Source organism: Myxocyprinus asiaticus, chromosome 50 (genome assembly GCF_019703515.2).
Source record: "Myxocyprinus asiaticus isolate MX2 ecotype Aquarium Trade chromosome 50, UBuf_Myxa_2, whole genome shotgun sequence".
NCBI classification, from domain to species: domain Eukaryota; kingdom Metazoa; phylum Chordata; class Actinopteri; order Cypriniformes; family Catostomidae; genus Myxocyprinus; species Myxocyprinus asiaticus.
In genome coordinates, this window is record NC_059393.1 from 3,381,438 (window position 1) to 3,401,067 (window position 19,630).

Here is a 19,630-nt window from a genome sequence, read left to right on the forward strand (position 1 = left end):
TACTCCAGTGGTGATTCCTCTTAATGATTCAGGTTCCTTAACAGTTCAATTAACAAATCTTTTAATAATTTGATTTAAGGTTTTCATTCACTAAAAATAACCAGCAGTAAGAGTCTTTTATTCTGGAGTTCATTTATTCTGGAATCGGGCTACACTGATCACACTGTTTTGCACACTAGTTTCAAAATAACCAACTCATAAGAGTCATTTGTTGGGAATCGGACTACACTGGTCGTACTGTATGTTTTGCACTGTAGATTCAAAAGAACCGGCTCATAAGAGTCATTTGTTCAGGAATCGGACTACACTGGTCGTACTGTATGTTTTGTGCCTTGAATCAAAAGAACTGGCTCATAAGAGTAATTTGTTTGGAAATTGGACTACACAGGTCACACTGTATGTGTCACGCTGAAGATTCAGTAATGATGTTGCAATGCCACTGAATGGAGCACAGGGAAGACTGTCTCGAGAATAGTAGGATGGTCGGTTCACATTGGCAGAAAACTGCATTTTCAAGAACCGTTACTGGAACAGTAAGTCATGAAAATAATTTGGTTTTGGCATTTATTATTTTAGGAATAAAAACCAGTTCTCAGTTTCCAACCCTAGAAATTGGTAAGACTTATTATTATTTGTATATAAATACAGCTGAGTAAAATTTGAAAAAATTAAACAGTAGTATCTCTATCAGTGTGTTTATTTCTGAAAGTCAATCTGAATTTCTGTATTGACACAAATTTTAAGAATCTTTAACAATTATGACAAACAAGTATTTTAAGGCTATGTCCACACAAATCTTTTTTTTTTTTTTTTTGGTTTCCTAACCTCAACCTCATCCTAACCTCATTTTGAAATATGCAGTAATGGAGAGCATTTTCAAAACACTCAAAAATGCCATTCTAGTGTGGATAAGAGGCGTAAACATAGCGAAATCAATGTGTTTTTAAATGAAAACGTGTTAGTATGGATGTGGCCAAATTTTAATAGCACAACCAATTTATGCTGATTTATGTTAATAAGATGCAATCTATACTAATCTCTAATTAGATTATATATAAATTATTTTTAATCCCTATTACACTCAAATCCACTATTTGATCATCTTTTGAGGAATTATCAATGCAATGTCATTTTAAAATTTGAATATTTGTCAAATTTGTGATAAAAATGCACATTTGAATGCTAAAACTGTGCATCCGAATTTTAGATGTGTGCCAAGCACTGATGATGGAGGTCTTTGGCAATTGTGTCTTGCTCTATTATCAGCATCTCACAGCATAAACAATGCATTTTAAAACACTGTGTAAGGCCACGTCCACACTAATAAATTTTTGTTTGAAAATGCATCTTTTTCTCTACGTTTTAGCATTCCGTCCACACTGAGACTGTGTTTTTGTCAGCGAAAACTGAGCTTTTTGAAAACGCTCTCCCAAGTGGATACATTTGAAAACGCCGTCTTCACGTTGTAGTGTGGTCTGGGAAAATGGATATACAGTTTCTGAAAATTATGGTGTATTTGTTGTCATGTGACACAGTCATGTGATCCATTCAACCAAAACAATCCAGATGGCGGCCTGTGTTATAGCAGTGTTGTTGTGCCTGATATTCACTATGATAGCGTTGTTAAATATAAATGATACTCTGTACAACATTCACATTGCATTCCTTCAAAGGCAATGAGAAGTTTACTCGAATTGGTGTCCGGCGAAGGAACACGAGGACAATTGCGTTTCAGACCATACATGCAACACCGATTTTTCGCATGCGCAGTAAGAGGAATTTAAGCATTTTCATCCATTTCAGTGTGGACGAGCAACTTTTGGAAAACGCTTGAAAACGGCAGTGTGGACGGAGAGTGTTTTCGAAAATGAAAAAGCCATTTTCAAATGTATTTGGATTAATGTAGACATAGCCTAAGTTAAGGAGTTTAATTTCGAGAAGAACGTCTTGATATCCCTGTGTTCTGTTACATTCTGTTGAGCTCCGTCTAGTGTCCTATAGATTGCAACAGTGCCCGCAAAGTTTTTCAGGTGTCTTGGTTCCAAAAGTATTTTTCCTATTTATTGTCACCATAGGGATTTCATAAAAAATCTTTATAAAAAGTTCTAAGCTAAGAACAAACCAACAAGCCCCCAAGTAAATCACAATATTACAAACTGTGATTTGAACCAATAAGGTATTTGAACTTCAGAGAAAAAGACAAAGGACCAAGACTGTGCATCTAACATCTTTAAACTACAATCCCAAATAGCTTGCACGTAGAAGTAGTTTGAGAGTGTAGGAAGACTCGGCTGCATCATTCACAGTGTGTCATTGGAGTGTGAGGCTGCTTCAGAGCTCTTTTGCCGCACTTTGTTGACCGTGATTTTCTGATTGGTGGATCTTTCTCTTCAGGATTCTATTCAAAAGCAAATTCAACTCTTCTGGTTCTTGAGTTCAAAACAAAGAGAGAAAGACGGTGAATGAAAATGTCTCACTCCACTAACAAGTTCTGAGAAGCGGAAGAACTCTGAATGGACCATTCGGCTGGTCTTCAAAGAGTTGACTCAAGTGGACACTTCAATGAGCAAGAGCAGAGATAATGAGATATCTGTCTGTCTGTGTGAATAGCTAAGGTGCAGCTTTAGTTGTATAGCAAAACTTTTATTTCCACCGTCTGATAAAAACACTGTGAACCAGATAAAATCTTTCCTGATGTATCTGGAAGCTTTGATGGGTGGATGAAACCGGAGCAGTTGATGTGCCTAATGTTGACAGAATGATGACAAACTCATTTCCTAGTTGGAATGTAATATGAATGTGTATGAAAAAGATGTATAAGAGTATCCAATCGCTGATCTTCACCCACAGATCACTTTAAACATCACTGACACACACTGATAGCTCCTCTTTTACTCCAACACTAACACAAAAGTACCATGGTAATATCATGTCTTTTTGAACATGTACCATGGTATTAGCATGTTTTCGGCATAGCATCATTGCAATACCATAGTCTTTTGGACAGGTACATGTATTTATTGTATTATCATGCTTTGGGCATATTTCCTTCATAATAATATAGTTCTTGTACATGTAATATGGTAATCATGTACTGTTTTAAATCTACCATGGTAATACCATGTTTTCTGAACATGTACTATGGTAATACCATAGATTGAACATATATCTATGGTAATATTATGGGTTTTTGGAGATGTACAATTGTTTTATTATGTTTTTTTGGAGGCATATTACCATCGTAATACCATTGTTTTTGGACATGTAATATGTTAATTATATATATATATATATATATATATATATATGTACCATGGAAATACCATGTTTTTGGAACATGTGCTATGGTAATACCATGTTAATATCATGTGTTTTTGGACAGATGGTAACTAAATGGCATTATATTAAATGTCATTTAAGCCATTTTTGGACATGTACAATGGTAACCATGGTTTCTAGACATGATTACCAAAGATGACGAGGACTTGATGAGATTTTTTTATAATTTATTTTTTTACATATAGTATTACCATGGTAATTCTGAGTTTTTTAAACATATAACATGGTAATATTGTGTGTTTTAGGACAGGTACCATGATATTACCATGTTTTTTTATGCTTGTTTATGGACAATGGCAATAGTTTGGACATTCCCATAGTAATGTCATATTTCTTGGATATGAACTATAGTGGTAACATTTTATGAATTAGGGCTGGGTATTGCCAGCCACCTCACGATACGATACTGTACTTATTACAATACATAGGTCATGATGCGATATATTGCGATACATCACGATATCATGGTTCGATATCCTTATGATTCACATGCTCTCAGTTTCATTCCAGTAAATATTGGTATATTTCAGTTATGTCCATTTTGCTTACAAATAAAAGAAAATCACTTTGGTCACATTTTAGCTTTCAAAAATATACAAATTTCATGTATTCCATCAATAAGTATGATGTAAAAATATTGCATGTGTGTGTGTGTGTGTTTATTGTTTAGATGCCTAATTTCTCCTTTTTACAAGTATTTACATCAATATGTAGAACACGTGCAAAAACCCGGTACTACCTCTTTAAGGACAGGGACTTGTGAATTTATTTTTGTTGACATCTAACTGTAAAGACCAAAGAGGGAATTATAAGAGACATTATCAGTGGCAAATGGATTAAGTGGATCTCATCTTTGGACACACACTACAAGGCAAAACAAACTTTTACTCTCAACGTGCAGTGAAAGGATGCTGAACTCTGTGCTGAACTGGTGAGTGAAATCTGAAATATTACCAGGTAGTGGCTAATTAAAGACATTTTAAGTTGTGTATGTGAGTGTTACACTCTCATTGAAAAGAGCTGCGCATAGAGTAAAAGACTGGTTTGGGGATTTTAAGAATCAATATTGAAAAATCTATATTTTTGCACGTCCCTGATGTTAAATGTGTGAGAGAGGACCAGTGTGTCCGCGGGAGAAACGGGCTCAGTTTCAGTCTCTCTCACGCCTCATAGAAGCATCTCTGACTGCACTGAGTGTGCAATTATTTAGACGACCTGCTTCGTCTTTATTGAACTGTTGGACATGATGTGAATACAGAAATAGTTGAATACAAATATAGATACAGGGATCTATCGATACAACATCGTGAGGAAAAGTATTGCAATTTATCAATATTTGATAGTATTGGCACATACCTTGGAGTATCACATAAATACAACAGTATAAAAATATGGTGATAATTCAGTACCATAGGGCTTTTCAAACCCCAGGGGGCTGCAGATATTTTTTAAAAAGTTAAATGACAAAGTCGAGCCATGAAACTCTATGTGGCGCAAGCTGATATGTTCTTTGACTTGTTATCTGTTAGACATTTGGCTCACTCACATGTGACATGTTAAGCCAGTTTGTTCACATGGTGTAAGCTGATTGGGCCTTTTACATGTAATTGGGTAGCCAGTCAACTTGCATCTCTCTCTGTCTAACATTTAAATTGCTCAGTTTTGCAGATGAGCTGGTATCACTGCAGTGCGCTGCTAGAGTTTTTCTCTGAAACCCACCTCCACCCCAGCTCCACTTGTCTAGATCTGCTACATGGAGATTGAATATGTCTAATTGTGAAGCAGCATGTCAAACATGTTCGATCCATCATGTCTTGCGTTTTGTCTCATTGTGCAGCAGTAGCAGCATATCCTCATGCTTAACTCAGTATGTATGTGTTTTACAACTTAAAGAATAAAAAAATTATAAAAGTAATGATGATTCATCATCATTCTGAACATGATTGGTTGTAAGGCAATATATCCTGTAAAGCTGCTTTGGAACAAAATTCTTGGTGAAATGTGAAGAGTTTTCTCTTCACCTAATATTTCTCTAATAGTTGGTAGAAAATATAATATTTTAATGTTTTTTTTTTTTTGTCTTACAATGACAATTTATCCAATAAAATTTTATATAAAAAATATATATATTAATAATTTAATACATTTTGCAAACAACATGTCTTTATAATTGTTTTTATTACACAGTAAAATGTGTCTTTATGTCAGAATATACATTTGCATATTTGGGGGTCATTGGCTTGATTGTGGTTTGAACACATCTGCCACAGTATAAATACCAAAGTACCATGATATTACCATCTTATATCATCACTGTCCCATGGTACCACCTCTGTACTTCTTCTTAAAGGCAGACAACAAATTAGGATAAGGAAAAGAAAATTTAGACCAACACTTACGACATATGACATCAAAAAGTATCGTAACTTAATAATGAATTCATTATATAATCAATATATTTCAATATATTTCTCTTAAGGGAAAGTTAAAGCCTTACAAAAGTACAAAACACATTCACACTGAGTGTGACTAAAGTGGCGCGTGAGGAATGCTGAGGGCCTCAAGTGCTCTGAATTTACCCCTCATTATTTCCCACAATGCACTGCTTCAGCCCCCCCCACACAAGCCATCTTATTGCAGTCAATCCCATCTTTCCACTGAGTAAAGCTGTTGTCTTGGCAACAGCTCAGTTACCATGGTGTGTTGTGTAAAGCGACACAGTAACGCTCCAGCACACCTCAATCACAGCACAACACAAACACAGAACTACCATAGTAACAGTACTCTTTTACCTGGATCTTGACAGCGATCACCACAGAACTGAGCTCGCGATCCAACTCTTTCAGAACGATTAACTTCTTCAGCGTCAGACTACACAACCTGAGAGACAGACACAAAGAGAGAGACAGGATTATTAGGTGCCATTTACAAGTTGTCTAAATCAGTGGTTCAAAACTGGTTTCGCTTCAGCACACAGAGTTTGTGGTGACCCAACACAGTAACAAAACAAAATCATGTATCAGTCCTAAAGTAGAATTTTATTTGTCATATTTATTTGCTTATTGGAATAAATTTCATAGGTCAATAAAATAAGTACATATTGTTTAACTTTTCGAAGCTGGTGTTCCCAGCATGCACTGAGCTTGAATAATGAGCTTGCATGGTTTCACTGTTTGCAAGTGTATTTAGACCACTTGTATTGTGGATATTATTGTTACATTTGGTAACTTCCTGTTTTGTTAAGTCTGAAGTTAATTTTCTACTCCAAATTACCCATTCTTGATCAAAAACATTATCTGTTGAATGTTATCAAGTGTTTTGTGATCTGCGTGCACAGCTCTGGATCTTGTTTCTAACGCCATTAAAGCAAGATAGTCTACGATACGTCTATGTCTTATAGTTTGTGAAAGGCTTCCGTGTGTCATGTGGTACATGACTAAGTACATCAAAAAAGCATTAAAATGCAAGAAAACTTTTAAAAGCATGGCTCCAAAATATCAAAACAAAGAGTGAGTAAAATTTACTTGAAAAAGAGTATTGTAAAGTAAATTTTACTAGAGAATCTACCAAGAATTAAAGCTACCAAAAATGTTTACTTGAAAATATTGGGCATTATTTTCATGTGTGCAAAGTTCAGCGCTACATGCAATGACCTTGGCTTACGTTTTATCCAATTTCCGTGAGCACGCAAATTCTAAGTGCAATTTCCGTGCCATCACAAAGCGCAAGTGGGTGTGGGTTGGAGTGTTTGGGCTATCTGTGGGTGTATGCGCGCAAACTGTGGGTGAAGTGGCACATAGCGCAAATCACTATTTTCCTGAGAAATAGGTCATTCCGCTTAGACGTTTTAATACCACATCTGTTTTCAGTGCAAAGTCTAAACTCAGTTGCTGCACTTGCAGTTTGGAGATTTCACCAGAAGGTGGCAATAAAGTTCATGTCCAAACTCTGAAAATATATTGAAACATCAATTTATGTCCCTGATGATCAGAGTTGTACTTGTAGCCGTCTTCTGAAACAAAAAAATTCATGAGATTTGCATTAAACTATCTATAGGTCATAGTTTATTTTTCAATTATTATTATGTTTATATTTACAATTGCATTTATACTTATTTGTATTGGTATTTTTCCACCTGTTGTCGAGGAGTGATTTTTAAGTTACTGCAAAAGGTGCCTGTGAAAGAAGTTGGAGAGGTTAAAATGTTTGTATTGGTTTATGAATTTGTTTTTACCATTTCGTAATTTTTATTATATTTTAGTTTCGTTTGAAGCATAATTTGAATGTAGAAATATTTTTGGTTCATTTTTTTTTTTCATGTTTCAATAAATTAATTTATTTGTTCAATATCTAAATCGACCAGTAGAAGTGAAATGCATGCAGATACAATCACTGTTAATACAAGCCATGATTTGTATCAGTAGATGAAAATGATTAATAATACTAACATTCCCTTTAATTTTACGGAGCGTACATCCAATTCCTTATGAGAAAAACATTTTCTAAGCATGTAAAAGGAGCATGTCCATCTTTTTTATTCTTCTAATTAATTGAATACAGTCCACTTACACTGCCGACTCCTTATGAATGTGCTGTCTTTGTTTACATCGCTGATGCTTGACAGGGAATTTACTATATAATAAAGGATTTAGATGCTGCAATAACCGGGTAAAAATCTCAGAATTAAATTGCACTTGACCCAGCCCATTAGCACTTAGTGTGTGTAATTAGGCCAAACCCACTTGCGCCTAGACTTAGCGCATGCTTGCATGAAAATATCAAAAATGTCATGGCCATGCCCATTGACTTTGTGCTTATGACTCATAGCACATAGCACTGCACTTAGCGCTAGCGCTCTTAAAATAGGGCCCATGATATGTTAAATTTACTAGTAATTTCTGCATGAAAATTGTTTCCTAGTTTTTTTTTTTCAAGTAAACCCCACTCCATTTTTTCTGTGGGACTCCAAATAAACACAATAAACACAACATGTGACCATGGCATGCAAATCTTGCGAGACTTTCGGCAACTGGAGGGTTACCTTCTGGACACGACCATTAATGATAATACAGAATGATGATCCAAAATAGGTCTTATATGTGTTCTAAGGAACACATTTGTGGTTTGGTGTTGATAATGGGGTACTGGGGATTTACTGATGTGCCAGTGAGAGTATAAGGGCATTTTTCAGACCTGTAGACCGTTTGTTTTGTTCCGAAACGGGGACTAAATTGTAACAATGTTGCATTTTCTTATTGGTTCGGTTCGCTTTCACAAGGTAACATTTCAAAACAGACCAAAACTATGTCCATAAAATTCACATGTGAGCAAGCTATCCCCTTATTGGTCACTATGTTTGTTCGCTGTTCCATGATTAAGCTCATCCATTGATATACCAGTTAAAATTATATGCCTGTGAAAAATCCAAAAGGTGTCAGAATCCAAATCAGAATGAGCTTTATTGCCAAGTATGTTTACACATATACAAGTAATTTGTCTTGGTGACAGAAGCTTCCAGTGCACAAACAATACAACAAGACAGAGATAATAATACAAAAATAGAATAAAAATAAAAAGTTAATAGAAAATATAAATATATATAGAAATACACAATAAGACAAAAAATCTATATATTTGTATGTACAAATACAAATCTGTTATATATGAGGGAATGTATGGAAGAAGAGGTATGGTATGTTGGATAAATATAAATAGACTAAGCTGTGTATTGCACATTAATTATTGCTCAAAGGGGCAGTTTTAACTGTTCAAGAGATGGATAGCCTGAGAGAAAAAACTGTTCCTATGCCTGACGGTTCTGTTGCTCAGTGCTCTGTAGCGCCGTCCAGAAGGCAACAGTTCAAAAATGTAGTGGGTTGGGTGAGTGGGGTCCAGAGTGATTTTTCCCGCCATTTTCCTCACTCTGGAAGTGTATAGTTCTTGAAGGGAGGGCAGGAGGCAACCAATAATTAAGCAGTCCGAACTGTCCTTTAAGTCTTCTGATGTCCAATTTCGTAGCTGCACCAAAACAGACAGTTACTGAAGTGCAGAGGACAGACTCAATGACTGCTGAGTAGAACTGTATCAGCAGCGCATGTGGCAGGTTGAACTTCCTCAACTGGCAAAGGAAGTACAACCTCTGCTGGGCCTTTTTCACAATGGAGTCAATGTGGGTCTCCCACTTCAGGTCCTGTGAGATGATAGTGCCCAGGAACCTGAATGACTCCACTGCATCGGTTTCGGACTGATTGTTTTGGTGTGGATCCAAGTGCAATTGCCGTGTTCAATGCCTAAATGAACCGAACCAAGGGAGAAAATGCACCAGGTTCTGAAACAAACACTCCAAACAAGCCAGGTGTGAAAACGCCCTAAGACAAATAAGTTGGGAAACTGACCTATCGCATACGTTACTGTTTGGAAATGTGTTTCTATCCTGTAGGAAATGAAAATGCCATGAAAATGAAGAATTTTAACTTTGAATAGCCAGCCGACACTTTCATCTGTGACTGTGATTTCTTCATCTTCATGTTCCAGAAACTAAGAATTAGTCTGTCTCACACACACACACACACACACACACACACACACACACACACACACACACACACACACACACCTCTATTTCTCTGAGCTGTATGACTCATCTTCTCTGAAGGCTGGAATATCTCGCTTTTTTTTTCTCAGTCTTTTTGTTTTTTTCTCTCTTTGCAACAATTCTCTGGTCTCTATCTTTAGCAAAGACACAGCACACATACAAGCTTGCAAACACACTTGCTGAACCCTACATTACACATACTTTGACACAATTTGGCTATGTTCCACAACCTAGTGAGCTCCCTTCCTAGACAGCATTTTAAAGTGTCATAGGCATTTTCCATCATGAAGGCAGTTCCAAAGTGTAGGCAGCAAAATGATAAAGTCTACTAATGTTAATGGTCCTGCTACCACTCTCTGTGATGAGGAACAGGCAGGAACATTTGTGCTTGCTAAGCTCAAAACACAAGCACCCGACTGAAGCTATTCAGTTCTGGCCATTGAAAGACCCTGCAGCATGAAAAGGCCCTGGAACAGCCCGTACATTCCATGGGAAAAACACACAAACAGAGGCTCATTCAGGATCCAGTGTCAGTCTTACATAAAACCCTGACCACTGCTGATCTAGCATCTCTTCAGCACAATATCCCAGTCAGAATCCGCCCAGTCACGCCACCATTTCACATATCCACAAAAACTATGCAAATTAATCAACTTTAACACCCAAAAGTGACCATTTCCATCCCCTGACAGAGCACGTCCATCACCCAGATGTCTATTTGATGTGTGGGTTTACATCTGGAAGGCGTATTTCTAAGGTTGTTTGCTCATCTGCAATACGTCTATAAGATGCAAATGTGTCCAAAGCTACTATGGTGCCTTCACGTACGTTTGGAATTATCGTAAATACGACTTTCCTACTCGGACGTTGCACATAAACGACCCCTTAAGTTGTAATTACGACTGGGAAACTGAGATCATTTTGATAAAGGATGTTAGGTTTTATTCATTTTTCTGCAAATAGATAATTGTTAGTGACTTCCGTTTTGTTCGTATGCATTTATGTCTATCAGCAACAATTTGATGCATTTTGTATATTTTGACACAGAGAAAATAGCATGTATTTAACCAAAATGCCATTATTGTCAGCATGCTGACTGAGTAACATGCATTACAGTGTCATAATAAGAGTTCCCCAATAAATATGCAAGAATGGACCTGATGTTGTCCATGTTTCCTGTTGACAACAAAGCGCTTAAACTTGACGTACTTGTAATTACCACTTCTGGGAAGTGGGATAATTCCGACAGCACTCGAAGGGAACATTAAGGCCCGGGTATACTTTGTTTTTCTGCGTTCCGTATCTGGAGTAAACTCTTCTGACCGCGAGCGAATACAAACGCGTTCGACACATGCCCACTACAGCTGGTTTGTGATACTCATTTAGTACACTCAATGGCCGGCGCATGCGCAGATGATGCGCACAGACGAGGACCGCGGGTTGAGAAAATCTGGTACGTGCAGACTTTACTGATGCAGAAATCTGTGTCATGCATACTGTGCGCAGAGCTTTCAGCAATGCGGACAACTGTAGTATACTCAGGCCTTTAGTCCAATAGCAACCAGGAAATAATCGCGGTCACATAAACACTGGTGAGTACAATTCTAAGATTTCATTTTCGCTCTAAGATAACATTTTAATTCCACTGATGGTGAGGTTTTGGGTTGGGGTTTGGGCTAGGTGGGGATGGGTTGATAAAATATGCATTCTTGTTGACTTTCTAAAATCATTACAACTAAAAATGCAACTCGCTTTTGGCACCACTCTGTGGACATGTCACCTGGTAACTGGAGCTCACACGTGCTCGTGTGTTCAACAACACTTCCAGCTTCGGCCACTGGGGGCAGTGATTCTAATTTTAGTAAGCACAGACCGTTTTCAGCAGCAAAACTTTCGACCTACTGTCGCCAAATGTACCGTGCGCTTAGTCTGGGCACAGAGCAACATTAACTCTTCAGTGTAAAGATGCCTGTAGCGCGCAGTCTGGCTCATATATTCTGTCCTAATCTCTGATCAGACTCTTGGCATGAGAGGAAACAGGTTGCTTCCTGATGATTCTCTGACTGTAAGGAGTTTAACAGAGACAGAGTTGTCCTCAGCACACAGGGCCAGACAGCACAAACTGCCTCTGCTACCTTAAAAGACCCTCAAACACACACACACACACACACAGCCACATATAGCATAATACTATGAAAAGAACTTGCATATTCTCAAAGTGAAGAGAAAGGGAGGATGTTGTGATGTAATTTTGCCATTAACAAGCTAAGCCTAAACTGTCTGTAATCTGAACACACGAGTCACTCGACACAGATGACTGAGAATTACAGTACCTGCCCTACAATCTGTTCAGCAAACTACAAACAAGGGGAGGAGTGTACATATTAGCTACAGTTTTGGGATACAATAAATACAACTTTTTTCCCAACTCAACTGGAAAACCATTTCATGCATTTTCTAAAATAGTGAATATTTTTCTTTTAGGGTCAAAGTTAGGGTAAGTCTATAGTAATTATTTTAAGCTTTATATAGAAACACTATAATTACATTGCTTGTGCCCATTTAGTTAAGTAAACTTCATGTGCTTACTAAGCTATTTATTGTAGATTTTTCTTCATTTAAATGTAATAAATTGACATGTTTTTTTGGAAATAAAGTAAATAATGCAAAAAAACATTTCGTTTATTTTTCTACATTTGTGTATGTGTACATAACTATAGTTTGGGTATAACAAGCCCTTTTGACATTAAATCACATGCAGGATATGATTTATAGATATCTATAATTCAACTTTCCAGCAAATTGATAATTCTTGATATCAGTAATTTGGTTTGCACTTGTAAAAATTTTAATTCTTGACAATTTCTATTCTTTCACTGATTCTTGAGATAAGGGACAGAACATGTCTTACATACAAAAGTCATCTTTATGTTAAAAATCAAGAAATTCATAATAATAAAAAGACTGGAAAAGTTAAATCTAAAGGAAATGTGTATCCTCAGGGCATTCATTACTTATATTTTTAAATAATTGAATGAGATTTTAAAAAATGCATGCTCTATACACATGTAACTTAATCTGTCCTCAACAAGAAGTCACAATGTTAAACTGTCAAACAAAGTGTTTGAAAATGCAACAAATTCATAAATATTAATATCAAATGAAAGGTAGGGATCTGTAAGATATTATACAATACATAAAGTTACTTTATAGACATGAACGTAATGGATTAATTTGGATTATTTTACTCTGGATAGGGGCACCCGGTAGGGTTGCCCTCTTTCCCACTTATTGTTCTGTCTTTCCCTGGAACCATTAGCAGCCGAGATAAGAAGGGATGGTGGCGGGTGGTGTGGCGCATAAGCTTTTGCTTTACGCAGATGATATTTTATTATTCGTCTCTGACCCCACTGGATATATGCCTTGCCTCCATAGACTTATTGATTCCTTTTCTAAGTTCTCAGGATACAAAGTCAAATTGTCTATATCCGAAGCTTTGGCTCTGACAGCATACTGTCCAGTAATGGCTTTTCAGCTGGGCACCTTCCAGTGACCCAAACAAGGCATTAAGTATTTGGGGATTTTATTCCAAGCAAATTTGTCTGATTTAGTCAGAGTTAATTTTGACCATTTAATAAAAAGGTTTTTGAGCGATGTAGACAGGTGGGCTTCATTACATTTATCAATGATTGGGAAAGTTAATGTTATTAAAATGAACTGTATTCCAAAATTCAACTACCTACTACAGTCTCTCCCTGTAGATGTCCCTCTCTCTTATTTCAAGCAATTTGATAGCACAGCAAAGACTTTTATTTGGAATGGTAAACGTCCAAGATTGCAATTGGCCGATTGACAAAGGTGGGCTAGGCCTACCCAAGATTTTGTTTTATTATTATGCATTCATTCTCAGACATCTGGCTCATTGGTCGCTTCCACCTGAGAGAGCCCCTCCCTGGTTTTGTACTGAACAGGAAGTTATTGCCCCTATTTCGCCATTGCAAAGCCTTTCTATTAAACTAACTGGAGAAGTTAAATCACACACCGTTATCTCGCATTATCACTCGGTATGGACAAAAGTGTCCAGAGTGTTTAATTCAGACATTTATTTAAATGTTGCCACGAGCATATTGCTGAACCCAAAATTATGTATTAATAAGTTCCCTTTCTGCTGGTCAGAGTGGATTGTGAGGGAGGTTAATACACTTGGTGACCTGTATGAGAGTGGAGTGTTGAGATCTTTTGAAAATATGGTTCAACATTTTAGGATTCCCATATCTCAGTTCTTTAGGTATTTACAGCTGCGCCACCTGCTCTGTACTACATTTGGGAGTAGCATACACCCCCCTAAAACAGCAGATACTCTGGAAGTGGTGATTACTGCTTTTGGAAAAGGTCGAGAGGCATCAGTGTATTACTCCCTGTTAATTCAGAGTCTGGGGGACGGAGCTTCAACTTCTCTCAAGAGATTATGGAAGAAAGATTTAAACTTGGTATTGGAGGAGGGAGTGTGGGCTAGGATTCTAAAAAACATTAAGTCTACATCTTGAGATGCAAGGGTGCGTCTGATGCAATTTAAGATTTCACATCGATTTTATTAGACCCCCTCTAGATTGTATAGGCTTGATCTTAAAGACACACCCACCAGCTGGCGATGCCAATCAGAAGATGGGGACACAACGCATGTTTTTTGGTGGTGTGTTAAGATCCAAGAATTCTGGTTGAGGGTTCAGAGTTTTATATGTGACATATTGGGCACTCAAATTTCATTTTGCCCCAGACTCTGTATTTTAGGTGATGGGGCGGTCATTAATATTGGGGATAAATACATAAGAAATTGGGTCCTAGCCGGTGTTATGATCGGCAGACAGATTATTCTTAAGGGATGGAGGTCAGCTGGAGCGCCCTCATTTCGGGAGTGGTGCACGGAGATGGGCAGGGTGGCGGGATTTGAAGAAATGTCAGATAGAAGGCTAGGCAACCTGGAGGTATTTAATAGGAAGTGGGGCAGCTATTTGAACTTTTTGGAAGGCTCTCGGGGAGGGGCAGTGGAGAGGGATTTATAGTTTTAAATGTGTGTGATTATAATTATATATATATATATATATATATATATATATATATATATATATATATATATATATATATATATATATATATATATATATATACGTATATACACACTTTTTTTTCTTTCTTTGTTTGTGTAATTTAGCTTTGACCACAGGGATGTTTGTTGGGGGTCAGGGTGGGGTTGGGGATTGGGAGGGGAATAATGGGGGTTAAAAGTTGATTCTGTACATAAATGTTCTGTTTTTCTGTTTCATTTGTTGGAATCAATAAAAAGTGTTAATCGGAAAAACAATACATAAAGTAAACTTTAAATTATATTTTCCATAAATAAAAACTGTCTATCAATGTTGTGTCCTCACTTTACGTCAACTCTGTCAGATTGTTTAATAGGTCATGGTCAGCTATAACTCTGAGTACCTCTTTCACACTTCCTGCTCATGGTGGATGCAACAGTAGGACACACGGTCTGGTAAGGATTATATTTGTTCATATTTTAAACAAACAATGTTGAAGTCTCTGTGGGCACAGCTTCAACATGTCAACTCCTTCATTCCCATTATGATAATTTCTGTTAGAATTGTGGAATAATTTTGGCATTTTAGTTTAGATTACAGAGGCAGCTTTAACTGAGGAAAAAACAAAATGGCTCCAGAGTACAACACATGGTGAAGATGGAAAAATATAAAATTTTGTCAACACAGAATTTTCAGAATAGTGTGAAAACAGAAATAAAAATTGTATAGAATGTTTTTGATCACTTAACTCCTTTACTGAACACCATTATTAGATAATTAATGACTTTACACTCTCGTTGGATGGAACAAATTACAATAATGCTTTTTAGTGTGTCTGATTGAGTTGACACAAATTACAGTAAGATGCAAGTTATCACTTACATGGTTCGTTAGCTGACACTTTTGTCTACAAATAAATCCATTTCAAATTAATTTAGTATTACATTTTAAAACCTGTTTTGTCCCTTATCTCAAGAATCAGTGAATTCTTTCTGGACAACATTACTCACAGAAATAGCCATTATTGATATGAAAAATTTAATTTCAACTAGTAAAAAACTTTTGAATTTTTTATTTATTTATTTTTTATCTGAAACTGCATTTTCACTAGTAGATTTTCACAATGATCTGTCATTCACTTCTGTTCAAAACACAATTCTGTAATTTCTATCATTTTTTACTTATCGGAATTACAAATACACATATCATCCATGTACTTCTTAATTTTTAATATCAATAATGACACTGTCCTAAATCAACGGTCCATTCCTGATATCCACTAGTTAAAATGGTACATTTTTATTTCTGTAATTTGGTTTTCACTAGTAGCAATGTTAATTCCAGATATCTGTAATGTGATTTCCAGATATATAAAATGACCATTGCCACTAGTAAAAAAAAAAAAAAAAAAAAATATATACATATATATAACAATATAATTGTTGATATAAAGAAAATATTATTTTTACTATTAAGAAGAACAACAGTGGCTAATATGTGTATTTGGAATTACAACCAGTAAGAAACTAATTATAGATATCTGTAATTGTGTTTTGAATAGGAGTAAATGACAGATCATTGTAAAAATTCTACAAGTGACACTGCATTTACAGATATAAAAAATTAAAAATACAATTTTTTATATTAAGAATTAACTTTTTCTAGTGCAAACATGAATTCTGATGTCAAAAATGAGCATTTTCACTAGTAGTAATTCCATTGCGGATATCAAGAATGAGCATTTTAGCTTGTGAAAATGTAATTATAGATTTCTATAATTCATATGCTGTTCTTGATTAAATGGCGAAAGGGCTTTTGATAGTTTGGGAAGAAATTGTCCTGAGAAGTGAACTAAATCTGACAAACCCTCCCTTTGGGGACATTCAGGGATGTTCTCAATTGGAAAATCGATTAATAAATAAAGCAAATACTGTTGTTTTTTTTAATTATTATTATTCCAAAAAAGTTTTCATTTCGAGGTAGGGTTTAGTAGGCTTGGTCTGTTGTCATTATACAGTAATAAGCTTTAAAAACCTACGTCCTCATTAAGATGCATGTGTGTGTGTGTGTGTGTTTTGCTCTGACTCTGATTATGAACGTAATCTCACCACACCTAAAGGTCACGCATGTGACACCACTCACCGATTGACATAATGCACGGCTGCAAACACACTCAGTGCTCTGTTCATCTATAACTGCTGAGTGTGATGACACAGGATGTGAATTATGCAATGATCTGCTCATATCCACTGCGTCACAGCAGATCTAGCATGACAATATCAGCATTGTTCCTCTAGAGAAGTGGCTTTGAAATCTCCAAGGCATTAGTTTTAAAGACACCTGGCTTTTATTTATGAAACACAAGCAGAACTTATTTCTAAATCGCTCATAAAACTGCTCTCGGGTGTTTATTTAACTTCGGGCACTTTTATTTGCCTGGGGTTGATTTTTATTAAAAGTAACAGATATCAAATTTTCTTTTTTTTAGATGAAGGTAACATTAAAACACTCTTAGAGACTATTTACCAGGCAGTTGTAATTTATTTTTGAAACTTTTCAGAGCATTCAACATTCACACCAGCACTGACCTTGTTTGAAACAGTTGTTCAAGGTCATTGTCTTTTCCCAAAACGAGTGAATGTTCGTAATGAACAGTGATTTTCATTGCAGCACAGCCCCAGGCTCTGACACTAAAGATGTCCCATTAGCACACGAGTCAACACTGATTACGACTCCGGCCAATCAATGAGCTCCATTAGAACCTGATGCTGGCATGTACCGAATTCTCAATCATCCCATTTATAGACCAATAACAACTTAAATTCTGTTGTGTCTTTGGAGCAAACCCCAAAATCAAAAGAAACATATAGCATTAAGAAAATTAAGCTTATTAGGACCATTAATATATTTTGCATCGTGAGATTATTTTCATGACAATTCTCATCACTATAATACAGTAAAAAAGTTGGATTATGGTAATGAGAATCTAAAGAGAATCATCATTGAGAATATTGAGAATTACCCACTGAGTCAAGTTTAAAAGACAGTTTAGATCAAGAACGGCTACGCACAGCAAAGCAAATTGCAGACTGTGACTATTGCCCCAAAACTATTTACACAGAGCATGATGCAAAATTTCATTGGGCTCTGTGAAGAAAACAGCTTGTGTGGTCATGAAAACGCATAAGCAGCGTTGTTACAGGTTTCTGAGGAGTGCGCACGTGTGTGAACAGAACTAATAACTAACGTTAGGATGGAGCCCAAAAACAAGCCAACACAGCAGAAAGAATTCAACATTTTTGGTGTACGAGATAGCAAAATTGTCCGAAGTCGTATGAGATGGTGAAATCATAAGAAATCATACAAGATGGCGGAATTGTATGAAATTGTACGAAATAGTGGAATCGAAAGAAATCGTACGAGATGGAGAAATTATAAGAAATAGCGAAATCGTAAGAAATCATAAGATGGCAAAATCATTCAAGATAATGGAATCATAAGAAATCTTACAAGATCGTGAAATCGTAAAAAAATCATATAAGATGAGGAGATTGTAAGATATTGTGCGAATTGGCGAAACTGTAAGAAATCGTACAAGATTGCAAAGTAGTTCATGATGGCGAAAACGTTAGAAATCGTACAAAACAGCAAAATCGTACAAAATTGTACAAGATGGCAAAATCTGCAAAATCGTAACAAAACCATACGAGATGGCGAAAATGTCAAAAAATCATACAGGACGGCTGTATGATAATGAAATTTTACTAAAGTGTATGAAATGGAAAACTCGAAAGAAATGTCAAAATCGTAAGAAATGTCAAAATCGTAAGAAATTGTATGAGATGGTGAAATCGCACAAGTTGGCTCAAACAAAAGTGTAAGACTTTTACTCCCATCGAGAAAATTGAATGAACTGAGGACAGAGAGTAAACCGATTCTTCCTAAGTTCCTAATGCCTAACCCAAACCTAAACCTAACCAAAAATACGAAAATTACTTTTTTGAACGACGATAGAAAATTGCCTTTACAAAAAGTGAGAGTTCACTGCACATTTGCCACAAACTTGCCGTAAAATTCACCACAGATAATTTTCACATGCAAATAAGCTTTGCAGAAAATTGTCCGTTGTTGCCAAAGGTTTGCTGGAGGTTCACCATGACCGGAAAAGGGCTGCAAACTTCTGGCAAACATTTGCGGGAATCACAAGCTCATTTGCATGTGAAAATAATGAGCGCCAAATTTGCATTTGTGGCTAGTTTAGATTTTTTGTAAGGGTGGGGTTTGGAACATTCAAGGGAACGTATTACAGGTTATTGGGATGCATCTGTCATTTGTATGAGTAACAAAATTTCATGATACATTTCCTTTCTTAAAATTTGATACATGAATTGTATTGATTTGAAATTCAAATTGAAATGATCTCTATCAGCTGTTCTGTGTTACAGTGAGAACTGGAGAGGGATAAAAAGGGTGTCCAGACTGCCGGAGGAGAGAGAGAGAGACACACACGCAGCGGAGTGTTCTGTGTGTTCATTCATGTTATGCTGTAAAGCAAATTGTTGTGTGATGCTGGAAAGTGTAAAAATAAAGACTCAATTGGATTGTTACCCGG

General features: G+C 36.3%; 1 protein-coding gene across 4 annotated transcripts in view; it reads right to left on the minus strand.

Annotated features, from left to right (window-relative positions):
* The window catches only part of LOC127438678 (phosphofurin acidic cluster sorting protein 2-like), a 91,009-nt gene that overhangs the window by 53,056 nt on the left and 18,323 nt on the right, over positions 1-19,630 (minus strand). For all 4 annotated transcript variants that reach the window (XM_051694427.1, XM_051694425.1, XM_051694426.1 and 1 more), the window contains exon 2: positions 6,132-6,219. In XM_051694427.1, coding sequence (XP_051550387.1) covers positions 6,132-6,219 — 88 coding nt within the window. The remainder of the gene's footprint in view (positions 1-6,131; positions 6,220-19,630) is intronic.